This window comes from Clarias gariepinus, chromosome 28, assembly GCF_024256425.1.
Source record: "Clarias gariepinus isolate MV-2021 ecotype Netherlands chromosome 28, CGAR_prim_01v2, whole genome shotgun sequence".
Classification (NCBI taxonomy): Eukaryota; Metazoa; Chordata; class Actinopteri; order Siluriformes; family Clariidae; genus Clarias; species Clarias gariepinus.
Window position 1 is genome coordinate 1,335,001 of NC_071127.1, and position 10,000 is coordinate 1,345,000.

The 10,000-nt window shown below is 42.2% G+C and overlaps 1 protein-coding gene across 1 annotated transcript; it reads left to right on the top strand.

Moving 5' to 3' along the window:
• Window positions 1-279: 279 nt before the first annotated feature.
• Window positions 280-5,553, top strand: LOC128515964 (uncharacterized). The gene is made up of 2 exons (XM_053490258.1): window positions 280-395; window positions 3,294-5,553. Exons 1-2 carry the CDS (start codon window positions 374-376, stop codon window positions 4,859-4,861), a joined length of 1,590 nt encoding a protein of 529 aa, XP_053346233.1. The 5' UTR covers window positions 280-373; the 3' UTR covers window positions 4,862-5,553.
• Window positions 5,554-10,000: the final 4,447 nt, after the last annotated feature.

Below are 10,000 nucleotides of genomic sequence, written 5' to 3' on the forward strand. Positions count from 1 at the left end.
GTATATTATATTATATACACCACGGTACAGGGGTTAGAGTGTGTGTGTGTGTGTGTGTGTGTGTGTGTGTGTGTGTGTGTGTGTAACAGTATAATATAATAGTATATTATATTATATACACCACGGTACAGGGGTTAGAGTGTGTGTGTGTGTGTGTGTAACAGTATATACACCACGGTACAGGGGTTAGAGTGTGTGTGACCCCGCCGCTGTTACACACACACACACACACACACACCAGCAGATGGCGCGCGCTGGGAGGGGTGTGACGTTGACGGCGGGCGGGCGCGCGCGTTGACGTTTTGGCGCGGTGCTAGTGTGTGTGTGTGTGTGTGTGTGTATCTTTGTGACGGTGGAAGGTGAAGGACTCATCATGTCTAACCTCTGCGGATCAGGTAATAATAATAATAAGACTAACACTACAGTGAGGTACAGAGAGAGAGAGTTACTGAGGTGAAGTGAGAGTCCTGATCACGTGATGTGTGTCTGTACTGAGGGTCTGTGTGAGGAAGGTTAGGCTTACAGATTATAATAATAACATCTAGATATCTCTACACCCGTGTGTGTGTGTGTGTGTCACAGGTTTGTACTAAATATATACTATAAGGGTTTTAATGTATCGCTCTCTCTCTCACACACACACACACACACACATTCGCTTTTTGACCTCGCTCGGTTCCCGCTCTGTGATTGGCTAACGCTGCTGTCTATCATCCGGGTTAGTGGTGAGTAGCCAACCAGAGCGCGCAGGTGGGCGGGGTTAATAATAATAATAATAATAATAATAACAATACGCCCGTCCTAGTAAGTCAAGGTCACCGTTTAATTTAACAAGAGATTAAAATGTGTATGTTATATATGTATTTATATAATATTTATTTATATAAATGAATAACATTGAGGGCTACATAACATTGAAAAAATCTCTATAAATAACAGAAAGGTTTCACCTGTACTTTAGTCAGAACTCACACTTTCAGTCATAACTTTATGTTTCATATCACTGGAGCAGAAACCAGTCTTAGAAACATTTACTGTCTATACGTCTGTCTGTCTGTCTGTATGTGTATCTGTCTTTCTGTATGTATATCTGTCTTTCTGTATGTAAATCTGTCTTTCTGTATGTCTGTATATCTGTCTTTCTGTATGTATATCTGTCTTTCTGTATGTAAATCTGTCTTTCTGTATGTCTGTATATCTGTCTTTCTGTATGTCTGTATATCTGTCTGTATGTATATCTGTCTGTATGTATGTCTGTATATCTGTCTGTATGTATATCTGTCTTTCTGTATGTCTGTATGTATATCTGTCTTTCTGTATGTCTGTATGTATATCTGTCTGTATGTATGTCTGTATATCTGTCTGTATGTATATCTGTCTTTCTGTATGTCTGTATGTATATCTGTCTTTCTGTATGTCTGTATGTATATCTGTCTGTAAGTCTCTGTATGTATATTTGTCTGTAGGTCTGTCCAGACAGATTTTGTCACAGCATCACACAAGTCTTTCTAGAATGTAATGAATCTCCTGCAGTCCTTAGATCTCTGCCTGAAGTGTAACCTGCAAGTGAAATCTAAATGTTGAGTAAAAGTGATGTGTGATGTTATGAACAGTTATGTGTGGGATTTGATAATCTACTTTAAAATAATCTACTAATGCGCTACTGTCTCAATGTAAACAAACACCTGCACCAATAGATATTAATTAGAAAAGATAAAGTGAATATTTTGACTGGGATTAGTTCATATTTTCACTTTTGCTGAAATAACAGCGCTGAAGTGGTATAAGTGAATTTTAACATGCTGGAGTGGTTTTAATCTACTTTTTCCATTTCTCATCTGTGATTCACTCTCCGATTACCGAACAGGGAGTGTATTTGTCTGAGCACCAAAGAAGGACAACTTAGTGTAAACAAGGCGTAAGATACTCAACCTTACAGAATGGGATTTCTTTGTATTAATAAGTTAGACAGAAAGTTCTGCTATACAGAAAGACAGACAGACGTGTACATGGGCGTCAACCTGAATTATTAATATCAATGATTACATTAAGGATCAACAGATTATTATTAGGTTTAACCTTTTAACTGTTTTAACAAACTCATTAACTGTTAACGATAGGTACTTATGCTAGTATATTAAATAAAACAGTAAACAGTGTTGTCAGCTAAACGTTTAAAATCATATGGAGATTTAAATGCACATGCCTTACATCATGTGGTATTGGCACTTCTGAATAAATGGGTCTTAAGTTTTGCATGTGGTTGGAGAGTCTGTATTACTAATGTTTTGATAAAGAAGAGCAAAGGGTGCTAGAGTGGGTGTAGAACTGTACAAGCTCTGATAGATAAGGAAGAGCGAGATTATGATGTGCTTTAAATGTGAGAAAGAGAATTTTAAACTTTATACTCTGTTTGATGGGGAGCCAGTGATGGGTGGGGTGATGTGATACATTCTTGGTGTTTGGGTTACGATCGGGCAGCAGAGTTCTGGATAAGTTGGTGTTTATATAGGAGTTTTTGTGGCAGACTAGTTTAGAAGCGAATTACAGTAATTAATGCGTGAGGTGACCAGTGCATGTATGAGAGTGGCAGGATTGTGTGGGATGAGGAACACACTGCTCGGAGACTAGTAACATTTCAGTGCTGGAGGTAACATGATCTAAAAATATTGTTAACATGGGACTTTAAGGACAGTGTGCCATCAAGAATAACCCCCAAGGTTTTGACCTGAGGAACAAATTGAAGAACCAGTCATGCAGAGTGAGAAACTGTTGGACTTGGATAGAGTGTATTTTGACCCTATGGGGAAGACCTCCGTCTTCTTGCTGTTGAGTTTGATAAGGAATACCAAGTGTTTATTTCGTTGAGAGAAAACCAAGTGTTTATTTCGTTTAAACAGTTGGTGAGACAGGAGGGTAGAAGAGCACATTTGTACACAAGTTGTGTATCATCTGTATAACAATGGAAATGTACACAGAATTTTTAAAAAATGTATCCAAAAATAAGAAGATAGATTAGGAACAGAATGGGGCCGAGGACAGAGCCTTGGGGAACACCACAGCTGACTGGTAATGGCTGAGGATGGATATTTTTTTAATGGAACACACTGGGCACGGTCAGAGAGGTATGAAGTCAACGAGGTGAGAGGGATCCCAGTAATGCCAATATTAGCTAAGCGGTGAATCAGTGTGTAAGAGAGTGTCGAAAGCCGCACTCAAATCAAGTCAGGCTATTACAATAAATAACTTGAAAGTATGAACTGTATCTATAATGTAATGTCACTGTTTTTCAGGAAACAGCACTCGAGAGACGCTTGAAGAGAGCGGCGGTGATGAACGCCAGCTCAGACTAGTCCTCATAGGGAGGACTGGCTCCGGAAAGAGCGCGACAGGAAACACCATCCTGGGACGACGTCACTTCCTGTCTGGGCTCAGAGCGAGCTCTGTGACCCAGGTGTGTGAGCAGGGAAGCATTGAGCTACCTGAGGACGAGGTGAAAAGAAGCACCAAGATACAGGTGGTGGACATGCCAGGATTCGGAGACACCCGCTCAGACCCTAGCGAGGTTCACACAGAGATCGCCAGGTGTGTGGTGCTGAGTGCGCCCGGTCCCCACGCCTTCCTGCTCGTCGTGCAGCTGGGACGCTACACAGAAGACGAAGAGAGGGCTGTTCGGGAGATGGTGCGGATATTTGGGGAGTCTGCTCTACGGCACCACACCCTGGTCGTGTTTACTCGGGGGGACGAATTGGAAGAGAGCGGCAGCGATTTGGAATCGTTTCTGGGTCCTGATGCTCCAAAAGCACTGAGGTATTTACTGGAAACATGTAGAAGCAGATACCATGTGGTGAACAACAGGAATCTGGAGAACAGGGAGCAGGTAAAGGAGCTGCTTGGAAAAGTGGAGAAGATGGTGAAGGAGAACGGAGGGCAGTACTACACCAACGCAACGTTCCAGGAGGCAGAGTTTGCTATCCGTGAAGAAGAGAAGAGGCTGATGAGCCAGGAGGCGGAAAACTTGGAAGGAGCTGCGGTGTTGGCCAAGAGGAGGAGGAAGGAGTGTGAGGGGAATGCAGAGGAGGTATGGGTGGAGGAGAGATCAATTAAGAAGCTGTGGTTGCTAAAGGAAGGATGGGAAAAATGGAAAGATAGAGGGAGTAGAAAAGGAAGGAGTGGACTGGAGTGTTTACGCAGCGAAGCAGCACTATCGCCGAAGGTTCTCAAGATGGTGAAAGCGCTTGTGGCGGCAGGAGCTACAGGATTTGCAGTAGGGGCAGTTTGTGGTGCCGTTGCTCCTTTCGCTTTGGCAGCGGGAGCCTCAGTGGTGGGTAGCTCAGTGGGAATCACTGCAGGTGTGACTGGAAAAACAGCAGTAGCTGTAGGGGCAGCAATGGGAGGTGTGGTCGGCGGGGCCAATGGGGTAGTAGTTGGAGCGGAAGCAGAGGCACCCAAGCAGGCAGCATTAGACACTCTGGAGCAGGTAGGACTGTTGGGGGTCACAGTGGTGGGCGGGGCTGCAGTGGTGGGTGGAGTGTTAGGGGTGGGTGCAGGATTCGTAGGAGGAGCGGGGCTCGAGTGTGCTGCCATAACCGGAGCTGAAACAGTAAGCGTCGCTAGTGCTGCAACCGGAGCTGCAGCTGCACCCCAGGCACTAGGAGGAGCTGTAGCGGATGGGGTAGCAGTTAGCAGTGGTCTAACACGAGCTGTGGGAGCAAGTGGCCGCATTTTGACGGAGATAGGAAGGGTGGCGGCTGGAGTAGTGCTGGCCGGGGGACTGGTAGTGAAGGTGGTGAAGGAAAAGGTTCGCTCTGCGACTGAATGCACGGAGAAGAAGTCGTACGAGATATACTGGAACAAATGAGCCGCAGGGCAGATAATAAAGTATCATACTGCAGAGCTAGCCTAAGCTTTCATATCGTCACCTGCTGCTATCATGCTAGCGTAAACTGGTCTGGGTTTGCATGGCAAAGAACACACGCTAGTGCCTCTTTCTGCAGCATGGTTTATATACTCTGTCCTGTCTGATTAGCTCAGTTCTTCAAGAAGAATAAGACACGATGCTTTCTTAGAAGAACGTCTTCTGTTCTCATCTTAACCTGAAGATGCCTTGTGACTTAGTTTTCTAAAAAATGCTTGAAGTAAAAGCACGCACAACGCTAACACGGCTAGCTAGTGAGTCCTCATCACAATCAGCCTCACCTAATCAGTTCTCAGATATTATTTTAACATGAGTTATGTATAACCTGTGCGAAATACAATATGCACTTAATGTTTCTGGCTCCACTGATCAGGATTGATCATTCATTATGTTCGTATTTAATGAAAACTCTTTTGTGCTTTTTAAATACTTTGGACACTTTGATAACTTTAGTTATTCCAGCATATTAGCACTTGGACAATTTTGTAGTTCTGAGGAATGTTATATAAATCGAAACAGCACTTTTGTGCTTTTTTTGTGAGTTGTGAAGAAATGACGTTGCTTGCTTAAATGCAATGCTTGTAACGACGTTGTGCATATTAAAGCAGAACAATAAAGCATGGGAATAAATGTTGTGTTGTAGTTACACTTTCACTATTTTCACCTTTCACCACTGTTGCTGTAAACTGTGTCATGGTGCACCAGTTTGCTGATCTGATGGGCCGGGGTCGCTCAGTGGTTAAGGTATTGGACTGCTGATTAGAAGGTCCCAGGTTCAAACACCAGCAACACAAAGTTCAGACAAGGAATCTAAACAAATGTAAGATAAGGGCGTCTTTCAAAATCTTGTAAATATAAACGATCCATCCTTAATGCTCTCCTCAAGACTGCACTGATGAGAATGAATGTTCAGAATGTTCAGAGCTCTCAGTCAGACCACTTTTGCCCCAGATTTGAAATATTGCCCAATGAGCCAATCACATTTGCCCTAGATTCCAGACACTGGAAAAACATGTACCATGTCTGCTTATCGTTATGTGTCTGCTTTAACCCACAGTACACTGGTGATTCACTGTAGCTGGACTGCAAGTAGCACAACTGCACCTTATTCACCCTGACACACCTGCTACAGGGCATCAGGAAAGTATTTACAGCGATTTACTGTTTCCACATTTTGTTACATTACAGCCTTACTCCAAAATTCTGCACACAAATTTATACAAAATAAGAAATAACAATTCCTTGGACTTGGCTTGATTTGTGCTCTGACATGCAATGTTAACTGCGGGACCTCATATACTATAGACTGTCTTTCCAAATCATGTCCAATCAATTACTGGTACAGAAATTTCCCACTAGTGGACTCATGTTGTAGAAACATCTCAAGGATGATCAGTGGAAACAGGATGCACATGAGATTAATTTTGAGTGCTATGTATTTCATACTTATGTATGTGTGAGTTATTTTAATGACAACTCTTCACATTGTGATTATAGGGTATTGTTTGTAGAATTTTGCGGAAAATAATTAATTTAATTCATATTGGAATAAGGCTGTAAAATAACACGATGTGGGAAAAGTGAAGTGCTGTGAACACTTTCAGGATGCACTGTATATCTGCAGTTACACCGCTTATTGGACAGGAGGTGCTGTTACATAATTTCTGTAACAGCAGTTCTGACACAACTTTATATTCATGTTCTTACTCTGTTAATGTTTATAATTATCTCTATACTTGAAAAAACTATTTCTGGGTGTTTTTTAGTGCAGTTAAAGAAGCTGGAGGTGGTGGTGATGCAATAAGCTTCCTTTTCTTTCCTTCATTGTTTAACAGCGGTTGGAATCCAGATACCGCCAACTGTAGGTCGCATTCTCCCTCATCTTTCCAGCTTCTTAAAGACGTCTTATGCTTTTTCCGCTGATATTGTTTTGTCTTGCTCTGTGTCTTAAACTCTTCATCTGCTTTCTCCAGCACTTCTACGCACTCTTTTTTTTCTCGACATGTTTCCTCTCAGGACCGTTCAGCATCTAGCCTAAGTTGCATCACCTCCACCTGTAGATCTCATACACTCTCCTCAGCTTCCTGTCCTTTAAAGATGACTTTCTAGTGCCGTCTTACTTCAAAACACCCTTAAACACCATCACTTCCTTTTTCTGATCAGTGACTCCCTATTCTAAAAGACTCTTAACACTGTCTTCTACTCTTCCTAGTTCTCTGAGCTGCGACACCATATCTTACCCTCCTGCATGTTTTCTGCACACGAGCAGAACATGCTCGACAGTCTCACTTTTATGGCATTCCTCACAGAGTCCCTTTGGATGTTTATGGACTATAAATAGAGGTTGCTTTGTCCAAGTCATAGTCTGCTAATTAATACTTCCTCTTTACAATTTTCCTCCCCCCTTATCACATCGCATTCATTATTGCACTTCTGTTGCCATTGTTGTTTTGCCTTTCTGCAAGCTATATCTTACCTCTCCGACTTTGATAATTTGATATTGACCTCAACATCCACTTTTTCTGTTGTCTGTCTCTCTCTGCTCTCTCATTTCCCCAGATACCCAAGTAGGCTAGGACCCACAGGAAAAATACATTTAGCCCTTAACTATTCTTGAGTTAGCTAACAAGATTTCACACACAAATTCCTGGTTGCTTCTGGTTGTACCTGTGCTAATGATTACAAGTGCTCCTGAGTCACTGGAAATCGCTATATTTTTGTGATTAACCTTTTCAGTCCATTCTGATGCCATCAGTTAATACATGTACACACTGTCAAACAGAAGTTGTCTTGGTACTCTCTAATGTGTAGGTACTGTATAGTAACTGCAGTTCCAGGTTTGTCCTGGTCTGTAGACCCATCTGTGATGAAAAAAGTATGTTTACCTTTTGGAATTTCATTGGGGTTTTTTTTTGCATTAATTCATCATAAAATATGATCTGATCTTCATCTAAGTCAAGGACAGATGGTACCATCTATGTGTTGCCCGGCACATCAGGTGGCAGATACAGTATATATCTGCCATTTCTGTGTCAGTTATTTACAGGGTCGTGTTGCCAGGTTGATGCCCGATTATATCAGAGCAGTACTTGGGGTCAAAGGACCTTGCTCAACGGTTCCAGGGTGGCAGCCCGGTGGTGGCAGTGCTCGAACTGGAGACCTCCTGGCCTGCAGTTCAGTACATTAACCACCGAGCCACCCCTGCCCCAATATTTGTATTGACAAATATATTGTGCCTAATATAAAAACACAAAAAGTCTGGTCCTCTCCTGGGGCCTCATGTACAAAAACTTTGCTTACGCCAGTTTTCACGCTCACGGTCGGATTTACTAACAGTGAAATTAACGTGAGAATGTGCGTTCTTCCACGCCAACTTCATGTCTGGCGTACGTGTATTTCTTGTGTGCGTTTGTTTTATTTACGTTGGCGACTCCTAGAGGTAATTATGTTAAATTGCACACTACAAAGTATCGCACCAACACATGTGAAAAACATTGCTATTCATTTATAATTGATAAAATGGGTTAATTGACAGAATATTTTCCTACCAATTATGTGATTTAGAACATATAAAAGCATTTGCAAATGTATACAACCCTTAGTCTATGGCAATGGGAGTTGCCATCTATTGGCCTTATTAGAGGACATTGTCAGTGGCCGAATCCGAAGGGAACGCGTTTTTAGGGATCACAGTGATTTTCTGGGCCACGATGATGACTGGCTTATTAGCCGTTTCAGATTTCCAAGAGCTATCCTCTTGGAGCTCTGTGCTGAGTTGGGTCCAAATTTGGAAAGAGAGACAGCAAGGAGCCACGCATTACCCGTTCCCTTACAGGTGCTGACAACGCTTGGTTTCCTGGCAACTGGTTCTTTCCAAAGGGAACTGGCAGACCGCTCGTTGTTAAGCCAGTCGTCTTTGAGCCGTGCAATGCCAGCTGTATGGGACGGGATCATCCGCATGTCTAGCAGGTATATAAGGTTTCCATACCATGCAGTTCACCAGCCAAACATTAAAGCGCAATTTGCAGTGATCGCCGGTTTTCCTAATGTAATCGGAGCAATCGACTGCATGCACATTTCTATAAAGGCACCATCTGAAGCTGAATTTGCATACGTGAATCGGAAACATTTCCATTCAATTAATGTGCAAATAATATGTGATGCTCAAATGCGCCTAACAAATATTGTGCCAAGGTGGCCTGGGTCAACCCATGATTCATTCATCCTCACAAACAGCATGGTTGGGATGAGGCTCCAAGGTGGCAGGGTGCGCGATGGGTGGCTTCTTGGTGAGTGATGTATTTAAAGATATTATTCCAGCTAAGTTTTTTTTTTATTTTGATATTAATTCCGGAGGACAAACTTGCAAATAACACAGTTTTTCTCCGGTCTACCTCCGATAGGAGCACCTTCAATTCACATTCTGAAAGTTTCTCTCCTTGCTTGCTTTTGCCTTTGCTTTTTCGTTTGGTTTTGCCAAAGCGGAGTCATTACTATATTTATACGGGGGAGGAGGCAGGGAGGGGTTTTGTGCTCAATTTCACGTTAATTCGGATGTACAAAGAAGAATATGCGTGGGATTCCGCGTACGCAGTGTTTCATACAATAGATTTTTTTTACTGCATACGCACATTTACAGCTTTGTTTGTACGCAATGTTTTAGTACGAATTCAACGCAAGTCTTTGTACATGAGGCCCCTGGTCCTTAGACCTATCTGTGAAGACCTGTATACTACAGTGGCAAGAAAAAGTATGTGAACCTTTCGGAAATTCATAGTTTTTTTTTTTTTTGCATTAATTTGTCATAAAATGTGATCTGATTTTCATCTCAGTGAAGAGTATTGGCAAGACAAATGTGCCTAAAATAATAACACAAAAAAACAAAAACAAAACTCAAGGTGATAGTGAAAAAAGTGTGTGAATCCTTTAGGTGATGACCTCATAAAAGTTAATGGTGTGTTTTCATACCTGGAGTCTTCTTAAGGAAGGGAGTGTGGAGGTGTGACTGATTAAAAAAAACATGAAATTCTAAAAGGTTCACATACTTTTTCTCGTCAGTGTATGTTTGTATTTCTGGTTAAT

What these genes read in the sequence shown, in the direction of transcription:
- LOC128515964 (XM_053490258.1), top strand. Translation starts at nt 374, where the DNA reads ATGTCTAACCTCTGCGGATCAG. An exon ending in GTCTAACCTCTGCGGATCAG is followed by an intron (nt 396 to 3,293) that starts GTAATAATAATA and finishes ACTGTTTTTCAG; the next exon opens with GAAACAGCACTCGAGAGACG.